Source organism: Phycodurus eques, chromosome 20 (genome assembly GCF_024500275.1).
Source record: "Phycodurus eques isolate BA_2022a chromosome 20, UOR_Pequ_1.1, whole genome shotgun sequence".
NCBI lineage: Eukaryota > Metazoa > Chordata > Actinopteri > Syngnathiformes > Syngnathidae > Phycodurus > Phycodurus eques.
The window spans coordinates 10,237,094-10,258,999 of record NC_084544.1 but is presented as its reverse complement, the minus strand read 5'-3'; the positions used below and the strand labels follow the sequence as shown (position 1 = coordinate 10,258,999).

General features: G+C 43.0%; 1 protein-coding gene across 3 annotated transcripts in view; it reads right to left on the bottom strand.

Moving 5' to 3' along the window:
* The window catches only part of cdk6 (cyclin dependent kinase 6), a 32,434-nt gene extending 11,142 nt beyond the window's left edge, over positions 1-21,292 (bottom strand). The window contains exons 1-4 of one of the 3 annotated variants that reach the window (XM_061665174.1): positions 20,756-21,292; positions 19,594-19,937; positions 12,194-12,329; positions 7,436-7,603 (exon numbers count right to left, since the gene is read on the bottom strand). In XM_061665174.1, the coding sequence (XP_061521158.1) occupies positions 7,436-7,603; positions 12,194-12,329; positions 19,594-19,817 (528 nt within the window). In that variant the 5' untranslated portion in view covers positions 19,818-19,937; positions 20,756-21,292. Of the gene's footprint in view, positions 1-7,435; positions 7,604-12,193; positions 12,330-19,593; positions 19,938-20,335; positions 20,476-20,755 lie in introns of those variants that run through there. The other 2 variants (XM_061665175.1, XM_061665177.1) reach the window with 2 other exon arrangements.
* Between the last annotated feature and the right edge of the window lie 614 nt (positions 21,293-21,906).

Below are 21,906 nucleotides of genomic sequence, written 5' to 3'. Positions count from 1 at the left end.
CGGCGACAGAAGGGAAAACCTCCAGATACAACTCAGTGACCCCTAGTTATAATGGATCGGTTCCAGGTGCTTTCCGAAACGACAGGATTTATCATCAACCTGCTGCTCTTGTTCCACCTCCTCAGGCACAGCAGCACACTGATCAAAATCAAAAAGTGAACACTCAAAACGAGTGCTGTGAGTCACCTACATATATACTGGTTGTATTCAACACCCTCACGGTTTATTTGTATTATCATTTATTCAGTTATTTATTAATGAGCTATACATGATCCTAAAAACAAGAGCCAAGTATTGGATGAGGTATTTTTCTACTGTGCCACTCAATTTAGAGAGCAAGTTAACATTACTGACATAATGGATCTTCCGGCAAGACTGATCTGGCCAATCAAACATATCAGTCCCATTTCTACTTTTAAACCAACACTATTAATAGAGTTGAGGGCTGCATTTTGCAGATGTGAGATACTCTCATCTCCTGTTTCCTGCTTAAGTGGAAATGAGGGAAGGAAGCTGGGGCAAGTTGTCTATGAAGGCCTGAGTTTGAAAATCTAGCCATGTGAAACACATAGTGATACTTAAAATTTGAACGCCCCAATCGTTGTACAAATTGGAAACTAACCTATTTTGGGGGGAAATACATTTCAAAAGTCTAACAAAAACTTGGCGGTTGACCCCCCCTCACATGACGGCACTTGAGATTTCATTAAGTCTTACAAGATTTCATCATATCTTGTGAGATTTCAGCTCAGTGAATTCATAAAGATCCTTTTCTTTGGCTTTTGGGGGGGATTTGTAGATAGCCGAGTCAGTTAGGTTTAGCGTTCAAGTGAAGACACTGACTACCACATGCACACAGTTCATCTTTCACTGCAAATGTGTCACCCCATCACGCATTAGGAGTTAAAAATGGAGTTTGCATTTAAAAAAAATACAAAAAAAATAAACTTTTTTTTTTAAAGCCTTCTTTGGCCCCAACTAATATCTCTAATTTGTTTTTTAAGAAACCATCGCACCCAAGGAAAAACAACCCATCAGAGACAGAAGGCGTGACCAACAAGGTGTCAATCATTTGGGAAAAACCCGTGGGTAGCGTCGGGCTGACCTGTTTGTTACCTTTGGCTTTTGGAGCTTTGCTGAAACTATGGCGGCATATCCACCTCGGGAAAATATGGGGGCGTGTTCCGTGTTAGTGAAGTGAGGCTATATACAAATTCTGCTGGCAGTTTTAACACTGCAAACTCCTCCTTTAAGAATGTTAAAACTTTACCCCAAAAAATACAAAAATAAAAATAAAAAATGCCTGGACAGTTAAAAGTTTATCAATGGCCCCTCTGGAATTGACTCTTTTCTTACATTGGCAATAGTTTTACTTTGGAACAGATTCCATCAATTTCATTTACTTCCTATGATTAATCTAATTTTGAAATATAGAGAGTGATATGGGGATAGGTATATACAGTATATAAAAAAAACAAACAAACATGGATTGTTGTCTATGCTACTGTCAAAATGGTCCATTTAGTTTTATTCCTGTTTTGCCACTTGCAGGCTTCAAATTTATGTGGTTTTACGCCACTGCATTAAATATGTAGCAGTGCAGATTTAAGTCGCATGAACACATGCGTGCACGTGAATCCTTCTAAGAAGAACCACAGACCTAGAGCTCGCAGTACATCCGCTGCAGTGCAATTCAGTTATTCGAAAACCTAAAATCTTGCCCACAAGTACAGATAGAGACATTTATATCACTCATGCCCCCACATCACCCCGCACACATGCACAAACACAACACACACACAGAAAGATGGGATGACTGACATTAACAGGTTCTTGGATACCATTTTGTAGCAGTCGATCTATGGCACGGTTGGCTCATTTTGCTTCTGAACTGCACAATAAGCCCAGTACAATAGTTTTATTGTCAGCACTTCCTAGATAAGACCCCAAACCATCACATTAGTTTGTTTCAATCTTTTCAGACCTCTAAACTCTTCCATGCTCTCAGATCAAATCCCATTTTCTTTAACTTAGACATTAAGCATTACAAGAAGCTGCACAAATTTGAGTGGGAGAGAACATGTAATTCGACAGTGTAACCCTAACGCTTTCACACACCATTTGTCGCTTTCAAGAAAGGACACATCATTCTTCAATTATGAGTCGTTTTTCTATGACACATTTTATGGAGCTCTTTTATGGCAAGAAATGTCTGACGTTTTCTGCCTCTTTGCCCTTACTGTCTCAGTCACTTTGTAATTTGATGTTGCGCTCCACATCTTGTATTACCCTTCTACGCCATCGACGAATGTGGCATGACTAAATATACAGGTAGTACGTGGGGCACAGGAAGAAGGAAGTCAATGTTTTGTTTCTAAGGTCTGTTCTTTTATGTTGTCGATCTTTCAATTGGCTGCTTTCTTCTCTTCTTCCACATGATAACACAAACACCAGAGGGGGTCAGACAAAGATGAAGGAGAAAAACCTAAAAAGATAGTCAGTGTGTGTGGTGTATGAGGCTGACTCCAGATTAAAGGACAACATTCTGAGAATTCCTTTCAGCTGAGAGCATCCTCCCCCTCTCCACCGCCGACACTGTCCTCCACTCTCACTGCCGAGCTCTCTGCCCCATAGGACCTCCTGGGTCAGACCTCCGTGGCCGTACGACTTGCAAAGCCTGGACCTCTGCCACCAGCATTCTGTGCTAGGACAGCAGAGGAGGACAATATGGGTGTTTGTTAGCGAATGTGGGAGTGGTTGCACGTGACTGCGTGAGCACCTGTGTTTGCCTAGATGAATATGCTTCAGTGCCAAATGTGTTCGTGTGAGTGTGTGTGTGGCTCCAAATGAATGCCAGTTATCTAAAACATGTCTGATGTTTTAAAGGCTAATTGCAGTTTATTATCTATCATCCCTGTGGGTAATTTAACATTAAACATACTCAAGATAGTCGATAGCAAAGATCAGTTGAATGTGTGTGGTATTGAGAGAGCCATGGATTTATCTTTTACCCGTTGTAAATGGAGTGGGCACATCATCCCAAACACTAATAAATAAGGAACATGATTAAAAGCTTGAAATAAGGTAGTCATTCCTTGCAGAAAAAGTGCAGAAAATGTTTAATGTTGTGACGTTTCTCAGCTTGTACACATTATCAGTCATAGGTCAGAATGTGATTACATTCCTGAGAGCAATTCAACACAAATTAAAGTCTCCCAAAGTGAATCTCAGAGGAAAGGGGATAAAAGGTTCAGGGTTTGTAGGCAGGCCACATATGGGAAGAGCACACGATATAGAAATAATTATAATATGAGGAGAAATGTAGTCTAGAGGGTTCTCAGTCTGAGAGTCAGAACAGGCCCCATTCAGTCCTGTAACGACACTCTTTCACTCACTGCTTTCCTTTTGTGCTGCAATTTATAGTCACAACAATCACTCTGCACCTGGCCAAGAAAGGACAGAAGAGATTAAAGGAGATATTGATATATGACTAGAAAGAAAAGTGCTAGAGCAGCAGACAAACTGTATACATTAAAACAGACTGTTGCCAAAGTATGCACAGCATACAGGAATGCAACATGAGGCCCTCAGCAAGTGAAACAAAGACAGCACAGTCAGTGGCTCTCTCTCCCCTGTGCTACCACATCCGCACATCATTAGCTGGAAAATTCCAGATATATGCCGTCATTTTTTTCTCCCCCCCCCCCCCCCCCCCCTCTTCCTGCTACGGACACGGCTTCCATATCCCGTTGCACTTTTGTGTATTCACATGCATGACTCCCGCTGTTTAGAATCGCCACTTTGCGACCTGGAGCAATGCCAAAGACTGGTGACAATTAATATAGTTTAGGCCAGGGTATGAAGTGTGAAGCTGGTAAATTGATATGCGTGCACACACATACACACGGACAAAAAGAAGCACAGTGCACGTGAGGGCCAGTGTAAATACAAACAGTGAAAGCAAAGCCAGTGTCTGCTTTTAAACGTATGCAGCATATCTCTGTGTGAATGCACCCAACTAAATGTGCTAGCTAATGGTGTGGGACAGCTCCTTCGCTCTTGGCCGCAGTCAAAGCAGAATGGCTTTTCCTTTTTCCCATGTGGAGCTGTTTGAGGAGATATCTAAACAATCCCAGACTGTGCTACACGTGCTCTCCTGCATATACACCCCGCCTCCCGCCTCCCTGGTGCCTGCCTGGTCTTCATTGTTTCCGTTTACAAATAGCAGAAATGCATTGAAGCGCAACATATTAATTCATAGGATACTGTACTGACCAGTTCCTTATTAAAAATCATCTCATCATTCTTGTTGTGCTACTGGATATATACGGTAAAATAAAATTAAAAATTACTCTTCTGCATTCACAAGAAGCTAGTTAGATAGAATGCTAGATAGCATTCTATCTTCAAGGACACTTGTATAATACATTTCATATTTTGATTATTTACAACAGAGAAGCTTTGCCTTAAGACAAAAGCATGTTTGCTGCAAATCTTTCCTGTTAAATATAGCAACCCCCAGGATATTTTGGACTCAAAGCAGAAAAACAGTAAACTCTGACAAAAAGTGGCATTCCCCTTGAATCTAATTTCACAAGCAATGGCATGCACATGACATGCACAAGAGTGGGAGGTAATTGTTTCATCAAACCACCCATCAGAATCTATGATAATAGTACATGTGAATGGTGACGATGGACCTAACACCAAGTCCTAAATGAGGTCACACGCGATATTTTGAGCAGTGCACACAATACCAAAAGTTGGGATTGAAGGTTGATATTGGACCTGTTTGCAAAGGTACAACTCTTACAAAGTAACCGAAGAAACGGGAGATAGGGCATGAGCCAATGTCTGATAGAGGGTACATTTACACTGCAACCAAGCAGAAACAGACCTGCTAAAAACGCTGTAATATGGAGCTTTGAGAACCTCCCTCAAATGTTTTCTTTCATTTTTTGTCTTCAAAAAGTGTAAACAAGAAACCAAAACGTTTAAGCTTGTCAACAGTTTCCTGATCTATGTGACCAGAATTGATTAACTAAAAATCCTGATGTACTAACGCTTGATGTTGATTGGATTTAAATAACCAAATTGTCTTTGAACAAGCAAACATTGCATTTCGAGCTCGTTGAGACAAACAAGCTTCACCCAATGTACTTTGGAAGTCGGTACCTCAATGGGCCATCTTGGTTTAAAAAAAAAAAAGAAAGAAAAAAAAGAAAGAGAAAAAAAAAAAAAGAACAAAAAAAAAAAAGAGGCATGGCATGTCAGATTAACCCATCAGCTTTGCCCATCTGCCTGTCACTCAAGGTAGTTCAATGAAGCTGTAGCCAGACTGGGTCATTAAAATACCATTTACAAAGCAACTGCCCCCCAGAGACTACCAGAGGCAGCCTAATCGAGGCCTCTGTACCGACCCAATGGGTGGTCCCCTTCGTTCTCTTTCTCAGGGAGGGCCGGAATATGTAAAACTTGGTAAAATGGTGATGTGGATGAGGTCACATGCAACCATGCACGTGTACTTTTAGATAGACATTTTTGTTATAATAACAAAACATAGTACCAGAGCAGCGCTGATGAACCTCAGAGGTTTACACAATGTTTTAAGTTCAACCGTGGATTTAAACTACCTGTCACAGTCATAGATCAGTGGTCACGGGAAACTTGACTGAGAAGCCATCTTTGCCATTCAAAGGGGAGGATAAAAATCCCTGCAACCAATATCAGACCTAGTGTATGTAAAAGGTTGAGTGTTAGCGCAAAGTTGTTGAAAGTATTCTCGTAATTAAGTGCACAGTGTCAAAAGAAAGTAAGTTTCAGTTTGTAAGAGTGAGAAAACAAGGACCTGGGGACTTAACTTTATGCAAATAGTCACACCCGATATAGGTGTCATTTTCAAAGTGCAAAATGAATCACTGAGAGAGAAGTGTCATGTTCCCTTAAGCAACAGCAGTTCTCCATAGCCCATCTGTCTGCCAATAACGGTGGCAGGTGACTAAATAACTAACTGCTGCTTTGTGTTGGGCAAGGGGGAAAGATCCTCTTAAACGGTGTGGTGTTTTGTGTACATGCAATGTGTTAGTGGTGTAGTCTGCTTCTATTAGCCAGAGGAAGCGCAGAAGGGTTGAATGAAGGTAGTGTGTTTTGGGGCGATTGACAGGGGGGATTTTAGACACAGGAACATTCATCTGGAACCGAAGACCCAGTGCTGCACTCCACCACACACACATTTAAACTAACACAGTTGTATTATTGTGGCCTTTGCTGAGTAATCAAGGAAGGAAATGAGTACATGTGTGCAAACCAGCTCAAAAGTTAAATGCCTTTGTGTGCACAAATGATTTACTGGTTGCATTATCTGTCGCCCATATCTGAAGGTGAATTCCCTATTAGAATGCAACCTCATAAAGCATCCCCTTGCTAGTCATCAGTGTTTCAGCAATGGCCAAAACAAAACCCCAGGTGTACAGAACATTGTTTATGGCATTACGTAGATTTGAAAGTCATTACTGAACCTAGCATTTCTGATTTGTATCTGTGTTTCCCTAAAGTTGCTCTTGAAAATTGCCTAAAAGATGTATAGGCCAAAGTCAATAAAAAACAAGAACATAAACATCCTTTTTTTCAGATGCGCTTCAATGTGAGAATTGGCCCAGTTATTTGAAGTACTGACAAGAAAGCAGTGTTGGAAATACAAGACAAACCTATAAAACATTTTAAGTCGAAGCCATGTACCTTTAGAAAGTTATAGTAAATTAGTAAATAGTAAATTAAAGCTAAATAACACAAGCACATTCATAATTGTAAAGCTGGTAAGAAAATCTAGGTCTATAATTAAGGACAAACAAAGTACAGAGCTAGATTTGCTGCCTATGTAAATCTTTAACTTCTCATCTCCCCTTAATTCAATGACTTCCAAAGAGTCCTTCAGTCTCCATTTTATCTGGTCATCAGAGCCCAGAAACTCAGAAGCAGGACATCAAAGTACCGACAGCGGGAAAGGGAGGGATCCCTGTGTCTCCTCATCTGTTCCATCCCTGTCCACTATTGCCACTGAGGGATTTCTGAGAAGGGCCACAGGGGCCCTCGGCTCTCACTTTACACTGAGAAACTCGATTATGTGACCCAATGTGGCGGAACTGCCCGCTCATGTCCTGTGAGCGCCCGCTACATCACATTTACATCAATTTTCATCTAACTCCCACAGGATGGGAGGGGCTTAGACAGCAGCGTGCCTGCATCTTCATTATAAAACATGAATGAGGCTCACTATTACTATTACTTGTTGCTCCTTCAATTGGGGGGGGGGGGTGGAATTAAGCAAAGAAGAGATTTTTGAGCAGGGAATCCCAAACGGCTTCGTCTGTTATACTGTATCTCAAGGTAAGTAATTAAAAGATCGGGCTTTATTAGCCCTGTGATATGGACTCACCACAGAGGTGAGCGCCATCTGGAAGCTGTAGATGCGGGCGAGACCGAAGTCGGCTAGTTTAATCTGTCCTCCGCTGGTGACTAGGATATTCTGGGGTTTTAGGTCACGGTGAACTACACGGTGTGAGTGCAGGAAGTCCAACCCCTGGAGCAGTTGATACATCATATCCTGTAAGAAAATAATACATCAATAACTCTTTTTATAAATAATTACATTTGATACTGTACATTTTCAATGGATAAACATACCCTATCTAATGATATTACAGAACCTGTACAATTAGGGTTAGGAAAAAGAAATAAATAAAAATCCATGACACATTTGTTTTAGTGACCTTATTTAACTGCAGGAGATGGAAGTAATTTTAGAGACACCTTTTCAGTGCAACTCATGGCAGTTATACAGAATACAAAATATTAAACAAAAGTAGGTTCTTAGATATCCAGTGGTACGTTGATATGAGAGTTAAATATGTTCCATGACCAAACTCAACTTATCAAATCAATTTTCCCCATTGAAATTAATTGAAATAGCATTAATCGCCCCCCCACATCTCCAAAGGTTTTTGTTACACGTTTATAATAAAGAAAAACAACATCATATTGTGAAACATACAAGACAATGGAAAGAAATAAACTTGTTTTATAAAGTGCAATAAAAATGAAAGTCTCTCTCTCTCACTCACTCACACTGTAGTATTTGTGAGTTCACGTGTGGCATTAAGAGGCGTGGCCAAGTGAGTGACAACAGGAACTCTGACTCCCAACCCAGGTTGTTTATTGGATCCCCATTAGCAGTTGAAACATACAAAAGCTAATCTTGGGTCTGTAAAGTAATTTGGGGTATTCACAAGTGAAAAGTAATTTGTGCATCTGCAGCTAATGTTGTGCCCAGTGTAGAGTATATACAGTATATTAAAATCATTTTAAAAATGACAAAGCAGCAACTGCTGTCACACTGGCATATAATGGCCCAAATGTCATGAGTTTCACTGAAAATGCAGACACGGTTTGGTAGTAAAGGAGTTAACGGAGGAGGCCTGTGTCTTTTCTTGTCGACTATGGCAGATGTTTGATAACTGACACACACACCAATGATAGAGGGAGGGCCCCGCTCTATACAAGCACGGAGCTCTGTTCCATAGCAGCTGCTCCGCTGGAGTTAATTGGCGTTCCCTCTCATTTTATGGCCACAGGCTGACCTCAGAAATAGCCATAGGCACTGCATCAATAACGCTTGAGCTAAAGTAAACTAGTGCGGGGAGAAAGAAACTATGTCAAACCAGCTTGGACTTGCTCCTTTCAAACTGAAACGCTCCCAAAACAGGTCTTGCACCTGTAAGTAAGTAACGAGCCACTGATAAAGAAAGTGGTGGTTTTGGCTCTAGAATAAAGCTTATACCTAAAGGGCAGCGCTTTGGTTTTGGATCGTTGATGGTATTCCAATGAAAGACCAGCTGCCATATCCAAATTGAGAAGGGGAAGGATTGGATGTATACTGTGTACGAAAACAACTACAAAACTTGCTTTTTGGGGCCGTTAGTGCGTATTATCGCAGCCTTTACATACACACTCTCTCCTGTAAATACACACGTCTCTTAGCCCACCAGCCTCCTAAAAAAATCCCTAGCCAAGACCTCACAAGTGACATGGAGTTGAGCCCACAGCTCTATTCACTGGCTGACCAGCTGGTGACTGAGTCAAAGAGGCCTGCACACTCAAGCAGAAAACATTAGCAAGTGGCGCGGGGCTGGCTGCTGTGCTGCGGAGGAGATGGGACACCCCACCGTGTACTGTGAACACGAGGAGCTGAGAGTGTTCGCGTTTGTATACACACAAACTGCGTGTCCCCCTGGCCTTGTGTTCATGTAAACGCAGTACACAACATTCCTATTTGTATGGACCTCCGCTTGTTGGGGTCAAAGTTTGTGTGAGCGAAAACCCGTGTATGTGAAAATGTTGGTTTCTTTGTATGTATGTGTGTCGTTGGTGGGGGTGGGGGGGGTGGCCGTGGGGTCTTGACCAAGGGCAGGCAGGATGCATAAACAGACCTTCCTTTCTACAGCTCCATCCAGCCATGACCTAGTGTGGAGGGCAGCAGACAGACAGGGTCATAGAACAGAGCGAGGCAGTTGGTTATTTTGTGCGTGCGTGTGTGTGTGTGTGTGTGTGTGTGTGTGTGCGGGCCCGCGCACGCGCTGACACAATAGTACCCCCCTGTCAGTTCCTCTCTGCTTTAAATAACCATTTCACCGTGCTTCCTTTCAGCAGGATTTGCTCGTAAACACTAATTACCTTAGAAGTGTGACTCTTGGACAAACACACAAACAATGATGGCCCCCCTGGCCTAAGCACCTTCCTCTCTGAGATATCAATTTCTACTACAACTGAGTCAAACAATACAAGAATCACAACTGACAGCATGATAAATGGAAAATACTCAAAATCTAATAGTGTTGCTATATTGAAAATTAAGTTTAAACTAGCATACATTTTAATCTGTTCGTAAGCATGCAAACAAAACCCAAGTCAATTCAGCCAAATAAAGAGTTTTTTTTTTTTTTTTTTTTTTAAATGCAACATGTTTGATCCCCCTCACCCCCAAAAAAGAGTGGTACCAGGGGGAAAAAACAGTAAGCCCTCCGCAACATGCAGTCACAACATGGCTTTTTGGGTATGCTTTCTTTTCTAATGCAAATGTACCAAAGGCAGCCAAATTGTTTATTGTAGCGAGGCACAATATGGGACATCTGCCGGTTAGCGTTAGTGTAATTCCCTCCCCATGCTTCATTTACCTCCCCCTTTATAGGCTTGGAGAATAGAGCTGTGGTAGCCAGGATGATGGCAGCAGAGAAGGGTGGGTGACACCCAAGCGCTGGCCTGGGCCAAGACGCAACGAGCCTGGGGTAGCTCGGCTGCTTGATGTTCTTCCAGCTCATTTAATTCCTGAAGGAGGGCCTCTTTCTTCAATGAGCATGTGGTGGGTCTTTAGGCCGAGTGGGTGGGGTGGGAGTAGGGGTGTTGAGGGGGGGGGGGGGTGGGCAGAGGTGGACAGGGTGGCAAGGAGTGGGATGCCTGCTTTTATGCTGGTTTTCAGCTGTTTCTGACCATTTTAAAGATCTAGGAGATTTAATGTTAACCCACAAATAATAAGCATAGGTGTACCATGTCTGACTGAGGCTACAATAATTAAATCTAATGAATTTGCTCTGGAGTGGGAGCATTTTGAGGGCGAGTAACTGGGCAGTGTCCACTGTCCTAGAAATAATCATATGAGCCAGTGTCATATTGTCACTCGATCATTGTCCTTTTGTCTTACAATGGCTCCAGCTGCATGGATGTTAAGGAAAAGCAAAGTCAGGGGAGAAGAGGTGGCTCGAGCTCCACAGATCTGATGATGGCATTAACAGCAAAGCAGTGAAGCAAGGAATGTTGTAAACTAATGAGTCTGTCATTATAACCTACAATTTGGTCTGTAAAAATCTAATTGATGAATTGGTTTAATAATACTACTACAGTACGATTTTGGATGGCACAAATTAATAATGTGTCACTTATTTAGGGAGTATATAACAATATTCTTTATTGTGCCCTGCGTTTGGCTGGCGACCGGTTCAGGGTCTACCCCGCCTCTCGCTCGAAGATAGCTGGGATAGGCTCCAGCACGCACGTGACCCTAGTGAGGATAAGCGGTGCAGAAAATGGATGGATGGATTTAAAAATAATAATAATAAAAAATAGGTGTCTAAGTCTGTGTAATAGGGGAGAGAAAGAGAGAGAAGCAAAAATTGCAGCACTAGACACTATACAGTCTTTGGCTAAAACCCTGATGAAGGCCTCAGTTCAGAGCCACCGTTTTCGTCTATGCTTACACAGTATACCATCAATATTGCAGTTCGACATAGAATGCTCACACGTAAACATGGTCCTGGGGTAGAAAAAAAATGACAGATACTCTAGCTTCCACAAGTTCTCTATTTCAAAACTGACACTTAAACTCAGAGGCCCAGAAATTGAGCTATAACTCTCCAGTATTGTACATACTAAATCACGGGACCTAGGGGTGAAACACGATTAAGAGATCTTAAAAAAAAGAGAGGTTTGTGGGAAAGATTAAAATAAAAGAAGGCAGTCACAGAGGAAGGGTTAATGGCGCGTCCAGTTCCGACCTTTGGGCAAATTGTAAGTGAACACTCAGTGGATTTTATCAAACACACTGGAGGAACTGATGAAGGGACTTCCTTAAGCTCATATTGACTGTAAAGTATAACTGTAACAATCAATTGTAAAACTTTTGTGTAAAAAGCAAAAACATTTACATTGTACTGCTTAATTATCACACTTGTTTTCTGAGGACAGACTTCAATCTTGCAAAGAGAAGACCAGGTAAAAAGAGGGAGCCTTTAATTTGGAGCCCATTTGCCACATGTACTGGCCTTTAAAAACACCCTGGTAGCTCTGCTGTAGCAGAGACCTGCAGTCTGCCCTCCATGGCTTCGGTCAAAAAGGCTCAGTCAGTACCAAACAGATCACAGAGGATTAGGAAATATCTCCCCATCTATCTAAAATAGAAAGTGAAGTAATAACTCAAGAGTAAACTTGCCTTCATTTAACTTTAGTGATATGATATACATCACAAAATACCTCCGAGAAAAAGTGAAGCTTTATAAGCATAGCAAGCAAATACAAGCTATAGAATCAATAACTGCTGCTGGTTGTCAACTCTTAAAGTTGCAGATTAGCAGTCACTAGTCATTACCTTGATGGTTTCTGGCGGTACACCGGGGTCAGGGGCTTTGTCTAGGTAGGTGGTCAGGTCTTGATCCACATGCTCAAAGACCAGGGTGAGTTTGGTTTCACGGTTAGTCCGAGAAACTGTACACACGTCAAAGAGCCTGGAAAAGAGGGAAAAGGAGCGATCAATACAGCTGATTGTGCTCAGCATACAAAAATAACTTACAACCAGTAAAGTTCAAACCATTATGTTTGACATCACACATGACGTACGCAAATCTTGTCAGACTTCATCTCACTTAGCATCCAAAGAATTAACTCCACAAATGCTTTTTGCTTTTTCTTTGGAGTTTCTTTGGTGGTCACCACATAGGGTACACAGTGAAGACAAAGACAAAAAGTGGGAACCAGAAGTGGAATTTACTGCAACATAGGAAAGTGTCTGGCTGCTCAAAACGCCACAGTATTCTATGCTAACACCTTCCTGTTCCGTCTCCATGTATGTGCCTGTCAGGCAAAGTGCGAGTAATATGACTATCTTTAGTGTCATACTGTTAAGATTTTTTTAAATGTAGCATTTAAAAAAAATACAATAACTTGAAAGTCAACCAGTGTGACGGAGCAGCTTGTGTTGTTTGGGGGTCGGGCTGTATGGGAATATTTTGTGAATACCTGCACTACTCAGTTTCTTTCATAAGCACTCAGAACTTGCTCTATAAACTGTCACAAAACGATGTTTGAAAATTATGTTTGGCGTGTGAGTGCCAGGCGAGAGCTGTGGTGGACAGGAAATTCTGAATGAGTGTGCTCACTGTTTTACTGTTTCTCCTGGAGTTCAGTAATCTTTTGAAAAGGGCTCTCCTTGCCCACATGTGAGGGCATTAAGCCACAAAAAAATCCATCATGAATAGTGGGGGCGTGAATGAAGAAATGCAGTATACGGTCTTCTCATGTGGATAAAGGAACATAAAGTGACTGGACTGGAACTTTTACCAATATGGACTGACAAGGCTTCATTGGAAGACTCAAAGCTAATAGAACCACGTAAACGCTTGATGATGGGTGTGGGAGCAGATTAAGTGCAGTGTTTTACTGTGTGTTCAGTGTCACTGGATAATTGGCTGTCAATTCTATTTAAGGAGGAACCTTTCTTTGCCTTGTCAGGTGTTCTTCCGGAAGCACTCAACAGTTTTTGACCACTGTACAGCTTCCTGTGGCATTGTGAAGTAATGTTGAGAGTTATTTGAAACTCATTGGAGTTTAATGATCACAACAGAGGACTGGGAGAGAATAAATGGACTGTGTGTTCAACTGGCAAATTTATCTCAGACTCCTAATTCATCAGATATGGTAACAAAACAATGAGCAGCACCGTAGTTGTTTAAAGCATCATCTTAGCCTCTACAATGGGCATTCAGCCAAAACAACAAAATGGCGACCAAAGCAAAGCGCAGCGGAATGGGGCCACTGCCTGCAACTTTTAAATCTGATGTTTAGCGTCACTTTGGATTCCCCTGGAAATCCAGGAAACATGAAATAGACAAAAGTAAGATCTTTTGTAAACCATTCATTCACCATTTCCAAGACGAATGAGATACTATTTAAATTTACATGCACTTTTTCAGTGTTTATACACCACTGCCATCTGTTTTACTTTTGTACTCAATATGCACATATACATTATTATTATCCACATTTTTTTAATTTTGTTTTATTCCTAGTGGAATCACAACCTAAAGAATCAAAATCTAATTGAATCGCAACGTAAAGAATTGAAATCAAATCGAATTGTGATGTTCTTAATAATACCCAGCCCTACATTAAAGTCAACCGAAATCTTAAACACCAGTGTTTATGGTTGTGCCAAACTAGGCAACAAACAAAGGCCAATCATCCAGATTATGTCATCAGACCAGCCAAAGCAGGCTTTGGTGGAAAGCCATTAAAAAAAATGTTTAATTAATTAATAAATAAAACAATCTATGCAGTGTGTCCTCTTCAAAGAGCTGGGGAACACAAGCAGCATTCCTCCAGCAGCACTATGACAACTCTTTATGTTCGTTGGCATGTTTAAGGGAGCTGCGGCAAGGGCATCATCTTCCATCGCAGTAGAACTGGAAGCTAAGGGAACCATAATGGAAACCCAGTGGCCATGAGCTGTGTTGACACTGTTGGGTTACTGGCATCACATGACCTCATAAAGTATGTCCAGTATAGTCTTTTTAAATCAATGTCAAATATTAGCTCAGTGCAAGTGAATGGTTAAATATTACATCGACATCACCAAAACATGACAAGGAGTATTTAATCTGTTTATCTATTGATGAAATGAATACATCTTTAAATCCCTTAATGCCAAATGGGATTAGTGGTATGAGGATGATACCATGTCACATCAATAAACTACAACTTCCATTAATCTACATAGGCAGTTTAAAGTGCCTGCATGTAAAGAAAAGACTGAATTTCTCTTTTAGTCCTCCATCAAGGCTTTACATGTCTGTGCCAACTGTCTTGTAAGAGGAGGACTTGGAAACGCTCGAGCCAGTAGTGTGAATGAGAGGTGATTCGTTCAAGGTATTAGTACTATGTGCAATGTCAAAGAATAAATGACTCCCTCCTCTTGAAGCGTTGAGGTTAAACGCCCCTTCCAGCTCGATTGTCGGCCTACAATGGGGGCTCTCAGCAAACACTAAACATATGGAATGAATAATGGAGCTCATTACCAACATCCAGGGGTTACCGGGAGTCTCACAGAAGGTCCACAATGCACCCTTCCTGACTTGAGCTGTTTTATTATATTGTTTGGCCAAATTGGTGAGTCCCTTCACCAATTCCAAACACTTTAAATAATTGTAATAGAGAATCTAAACTCCTGCTTCCAAACTGGCAGATTTTTCCACTAAATTGAACTGAGCTGGTAACTTCTTTTAACCTTCCATTGTGAGTGCAATAACACAAAGCCATTATCCTTCATTATTCGTTGACACATTAAGGAATTATTGTTAGAGGCAAGCTGAAGAGGGAGTCCTATCGGGCCTTTTTGGCCTGTGGGACTCCTGAGACAGCTGATGGGTACCGGCTGGCCAAGCGGAATGCAGCTTTGGTGGTCGCTGAAGCAAAAACTTGGGAGGAGTTCGGTGAGGCCATGGAGAAAGACTTCCGGACGGCTTTGAGGAAACTCTGGTCCACCATCCGGCGTCTCAGGAGGGGCAAGCAGTGCACCGTCAACACTGTGTATAGTGGGGATGGGGCGCTGCTGACCACGACTCGGGACGTTGTGAGCCGGTGGGGAGAATACTTCCAAGACCTCCTCAATTCCACCGACACGCCATCCCATGAGGGAGCAGAGTCTGGGCTCTCTGAGGCGGGCTCTCCTATCTCTGGGGTTGAGGTCACCGAGGTGGTTAAAAAGCTCCTCGGTGGCAAGGCCCCGGGGGTGGATGAGATTCGCCCAGAGTTCCTCAAGCCTCTGGATGTTGTAGGGCTGTCCTGGTTAACACGCCTCTGCAACATCGCCTGGACATCGGGGCCAGTGCCTCTGGATTGGCAGACTGGGGTGGTGGTCCCCCTTTTTAAGAAGGTGGACCGGAGGGAGTGTTGTGTCCTGTGGGGGGTGCTTCTGGACTATGGGGTACCGAACCCCCTGATATGGGCTGTTCGGTCCCTGTGCGACCGGAGTCAGAGTTTGGTCCGCATATCCGACAGGAAGTCGGACTCGTTTCCGGTGAGGGTTGGTCTCCGCCAAAGCTGCCCTTTGTCACCGATTCTGTTCATAACTTTTATGGACAGAATTTCTAGGCGCAGCCGAGGCGTAGAGGGGGTCCGGTTTGGTGGCCATAGTATTGCATCTCTGCTTTTTGCAGATGTGGTTCTGTTGGCTTCATCAAGCCGTGACCTCCAACTCTCACTGGAGCAATTTGCAGCTGAGTGTGAAGCGGCTGGGATGAGAATCAGCACCTCCAAATCTGAGACCATGGTCCTCAGTCGGAAAAGGGTGCTGTGCCCTCTTCGGGTCAGGGATGAGATCCTGCCCCAAGTGGAGGAGTTCAAGCATTTTGGGGTTTTGTTCATGAGTGAGGGAAGAATGGAACGGGAGATCGACGGGCGGATCGGTGCAGCGTCTGCAGTGATGCGGACTTTTTATCGATCCGTTGTGGTAAAGAAGGAGCTAAGCCGAAAGGCGAAACTCACGATTTACTGGTTCATCTACGTTCCTACCCTCACCTAGGGTCAAGAGCTGTGGGTCGTGACCGAAACTCAGCAGGGTGTCCGGGCTCTCCCTTAGAGATAGGGTGAGAAGCTCGGTCATCCGGGAGGATCTCAGAGTAGAGCCGCTGCTCCTCCACATCGAGAGGAGCCAGATGAGGTGGCTGGGGAGGCGTCCGGGAGGCATCCGAATCAGATGCCTCCCGGACGCCTCCCTGGTGAGGTGTTCCGGGCACGTCCCACCAGGAAGAGACCCCGGGGACGACCCAGGACACGCTGAAGAGACTACGTCCTTCGGCTGGCCTGGGAACGCCTCAGGATCCCCCCGGAAGAGCTGGATGAAGTGGCTGGGGAGAGGGAAGTCTGGGCGTCCCTGCTCAAGCTATGGCCCCCGCGACCCGACCTCGGATAAGCGGTAGAAAATGGATGGATGGACGTTAGAGGCAAGAATGTGCATGTCTGTTGAGGGCTTCTGTGATGCATAATACAGAAACAGATAACTGACAGGTGATTGTTTAAACCAAAAGTGAAACAAAATGGCCCCAGCAGAAACTTGACAATGGAATTAATCAAAACCTACCAGCGGTGAACCATTTGCCAAATGGAAAATTTGAAACACAGTGAAGCCAAAAATTATTCATTAATTTGTATCTCGAACTGAAAAGGTTTGGGAAGCCCTACTCCAGATTATGCTTGACATTACCAGGATCCTTGACATATTATTTTCCAAATGTATAAATCAATAATAATGTTCAATATGTCACAATTTGTCTAAGTCTTCTATCCAGAAGATACAAATTCAATAAAAACAAATTCACTTTAACTACAAATGTGGCCAGAATATGAACACCTCAGCTCTGATGGTTATGTTTTAGTTTTAATCTGTACAACATACATTTCACATGGGCTATGTTTAGAATCACTCCCCATCCACTATATCATGCCCTATATAGTGACTTATCAATTTTGTAGTGCTCTTCGACTGTGTGGTGAGTAAAGGTTATCCCCTTTATAGTGCCCTCAAAGTATCCCACAATGCAGCTTGTAAAGGAGTGAACAACCAATGGTAACTCTAGAAACAATAAATCCCATGATGCACCGCGCCAATAGAGAGAAATGTTTTCCACTTCTGGGGTAATGTTTGATTTTCGGCATGAGACAAATTCATGAGTCGTGATGCGAAAATTCCATTATTTTTGAGGATATTAAAAAAAAAAAAAAAAAAAAACACCGAATATTGTTTTACAAATTGTATCACTAAAGTTCAAGCTAGGCGGCACGGTGAAAGACTGGTTAGAGCATCTGCCTCACAGTTCTGAGGACCGGGGTTCAATCCCCGGCCCCGTCTGTGTGGAGTTGGCATGTTCTCCCCGTGCCTGCGTGGGTTTTCTCTGGGCACTCCGGTTTCCTCCCACATCCTAAAAACATGCATGGTTGGTTAATTGACATCTCTAAATTGCCCGTAAGTGTGAATGTGAGTGCAAATGGTTGTTTGTTTGTATGTATGTGCCCTGCGATTGGCTGGCAACCAGTTCAGGGTGTACCCCGCCTCCTGTCCGATGACAGCTGGGATAGGCTCCAGCACGCCCGCGACCCTCGTGAGGAGAAGCGGCTCAGAAAATGGATGGACGGAAGTTCAAGCTATTTTCAACACTGACTAATTGACCAGCGACGATAGGGCAACAACACGGATGAACATGAAGAGCTTTGTTTGAATTAATATTGTAAAATGCACTCATCTTAAAACAATATATTATTATTCATTTATTTATTTGCTCAATATTTATTATGGAAGGTCCACAGCTGACGTTGATGCGGTACATTGCAACAGCAATGAAAAAATGTATTGTACGCAACAGCACACAAACCAATTCACCATCGAAAGATCTAGTGTCCACTATCCACATTAAACTGAGCAAATGAGAAGTAAATTAATTAGCTAGCCACCCATAATTATGTTATATACGTCTGAATTTCCACCATGTCTATTTTTGAACCAACTTACCTGTTAAAATATAAATTTCAGCTGATGAAAATTACATCAGGTAACGTATACTTTTCAAGTGACACATCACACATTCAAACTACAATGGTAAAGAAGAAAGCTACAATCATTCAAGCTGGAACGTCAAGGGGAAATGTCCATTGTCCAGTGGTCTCCAACAACTGGCCTGCAGGCCGGTACTGGTTCGTGGGACATTGGGTACAGGGCCGCAGAGAGGAAAAAGTCAAAAATATTTCATTATAAAAATCAGGTGCATCTGCCATTCCTCTATACACACACGTGAAACCGCTCGTCTATGTCATGTGAAAAAGTAAGCCCACAAGCTAACACAAATGTGTAACAAAATACCTAAATTAGCTACATCAGACGGAAAAGGAAAATAGTACTCAATACTATTACACATTTTGAAAAAATACAGTCATTAAACATTTCAATAAAATTTAAACAGTTAAGAGCATCATGATTAATTTATTGGTATTGTGGCTCACCTTCTGGTGGGTGCCTTAGCCACCTGAGAGCAGTGTAATAAAGACATGGATATGAATGAGACTGAGGAGAGTTTCACAACTCCTCAGTAAGCGGCAGTAATATTATTAGATGTTCACAAAGGATAAAAAAATATATGCCTATGAGTATTGTCCTTCTACATGTGTTTCTCCATTGTTTTTGTTCAAATATCAGTTGCTTGAATGGTTTTAACGCCGTGACACTGATGCTATTTGTTAGCCTGTCGCTTGCGTTATTCATTTTTTGTTAGCGTTAAGCTAATCAGCCTGTCTTGAGGCAAAGCTATGCGGTTGTTTGAATACACAATGTATAATTACCTTTTTTTTTTTTATGTATAGTTTGACAGTAAACTTCAACTCTGAGTGGCATAACAGCTTAATGCCTTTTTTAAGAATTGTTCACTATTTGCCAAACTGCTGCTTGTTCTGAAGTGAGTTGACGTCACTGCCTCATACAGCGCTCATATCTCTTATGCTTGCAAGCCAAAGCAAAAAAATTGTCAGTACGACAGCTTGGTCTTGAAAAACCCATGAGTCAGGTCACTGGTATCTCAAGGCACCACTGTACTGTAGTGATTAGGGAATGATTCTGAACACAGCCATGGTGATCACTACACATAAATATTAGTGCAGGTTCTTTCTTACAATATGTTTACTGTTTAGGCCACATAGACATTACACACACTTTTTCTCCCCCACACCTACCTGACAACATTGGGATGCTCAAAGGCTTCAAGCTGCCTCAGTACCGCCACCTCCCGGATGGTTGAGAGAGGCATCCCCTCCTCCTCCGTCTGGACACGAACTCGTTTTAGGGCTACGAACCGTCCTCCGTTCTTCAGATCTCTGGCCTTGTACACTTTTCCATATGCGCCTTCTCCAATCTCGGCCACGGGCTCATACTGCGTACCAATCGCTTCTTTGTCCATTTTTGCTTATTTCTCCTCCTCGTCTCTTGTTGAAAACAGTGCGGGGATTCCCAGGGAAGCTGACGAGCCAGACTTTCTCACCAAGTCATATTCACAGGAAAAAGTGGGCACGTGCAATGCCTAAATGACAGAGAGACACGGATGGAGGTAGACACCATCTTTGTCAGAGTTGGTCAAAATGTGCTCCAGGTAGCAATTACAGGACTGTCATCATGTTTAATTCCGACTCTCACTACAGCAGCCTCGGTGCCTCCAAACTTGCACTGCTCCTCCTGTTACGCTTGACAATTTATGTCCTCCTCCTCGTAAAACAATGTTAAAACACACACACACACAAAACGTTACTTTAACGTCAGCGTTTTTATGCTAGCTCTATGCTAAACACACAGTCTGGTGCGTTCAAAGACTCGCCGCTCATGCAAATGTTCCAAAACGTGGGCAGTCTTAGCTTCCTTATATGTTGAAGGAAATTGAGCAGAATTGAAAGCGAACAAGCAAAAATAAAGTATTGGCCTTACACGCTAACTCGCTGTGAGTGCGGTAGGTAGCTTCTTCGCCCATGTCCATTTTTAGCTAACTTTGTTTTGAGCTAAACGTTTGTCACTGAGGCCACACAAACGCAGCGAGCACGTGGCTGTCTCTTGGATGCATTGTCTCAACTTCAACAACTTAGTCATTTTAAAACACTGAAAAACTCAACTTTCACATATCAAGCCTTGTATTATCACCTTAAGAATTGCATTCGCGATGTTTTAACAACACTTACATTCTCAATAACAGCTACGGCTATTTTTAACACATTTTAATGGATTAAAAATTAAAATAAACTCAAACGCGTGGTTGAAATGCTCCTTTTTGCCTGCTAAATGTAACTGAAGACCAGGGCGACATATACACACACTTTTGGTATCGCATTTAACGCAACTTTTAGTGTTTACCTCGATTTATGTTGTCAACAATATGTCGCAACGTCGGCATGTCCGATAAAGTGAGGAGGCACTAAAAAAAAAACAAAAAAAAAAACTGGTCGATCAAATACATCCCAGTCCACTGTCCTCCATGCGGGGGCCACACAGGTAGTTGTTGGACGGTGCATGCTCTAACCCCCCATCCCTCAAACTGCACCAGCCCAGGGTAGCACACTCAAGCGGGGGGGGGGGGGGGGGGGAGGGGGAGGGTTGTTCGAAAACTATACACACACGCACACTGGCTACAACTAGGGGGGAGTGGGGGAACGCAGGACAAAGGCAAACGCGTGATACAAGCCCTCCAAAGCCACGCTCCTCTTTCGAGTCCCCCTTTCTTTTTTCTTCCATATATCCCCCAAACAGGCCCATGCACCAGCAGCCCCGCTCGGCCGTGTGAGCTCCGTCCCCGCCTGGCTTTCCCACGCCGGCTGAATGTGGCCTGACCCCCTTCAGAGAGGTTTGACACGGAGCGGGGACATTTCCGCATTCCTCACCGACTACAAAGGCACACCGCCTCCTCTTTGCTCTCCCCTCGGCCTCCTCGGTGCTTTGCCATTCATAGTGCTCTTCGCCGGCGGGTTTTGTCTCCCGTGTCAAACTCGGGAGCGCCGCAGGGGTCGGGGAGGGGAGAGCGGAGGTTTATTGGATGGACGGCCACACTATCTATCTCTCCTCGCAGCCATTGAGGAGATCCCGCGGCAACAATGAGCCAGCGGGGCGTGCAATGTGGAGAGCCCAACCTCGATGGTCCCACAGGGGTCAGGTTCAAGGCCCCGGGGTTTGATCTGTGACATGGGGACACCTCTGCTCCGGTGGTCATTTCGACTGCAGTACGTCGTGCAACAGGCCTAATTTGGGCATTACATGTGTTAGGACGGCAAACATACAGTCGACCAGAGGTGGCAAAAGCACTCACAAATACTCGAAAATACTGTTTAAATGCCACCATAATGAACAACATTACAATGCAGTAGTGTAGTAGGCATAAGTGTTCATAAAATAATAATAATAAAATAAAATGAGTGTTTTATTACTAAACCACTTTAACACTTGAATAAAACAACAACAACAACAACTGTACTGTACTTAAATAATGATTCAATTAAAATGTACTCCGCATA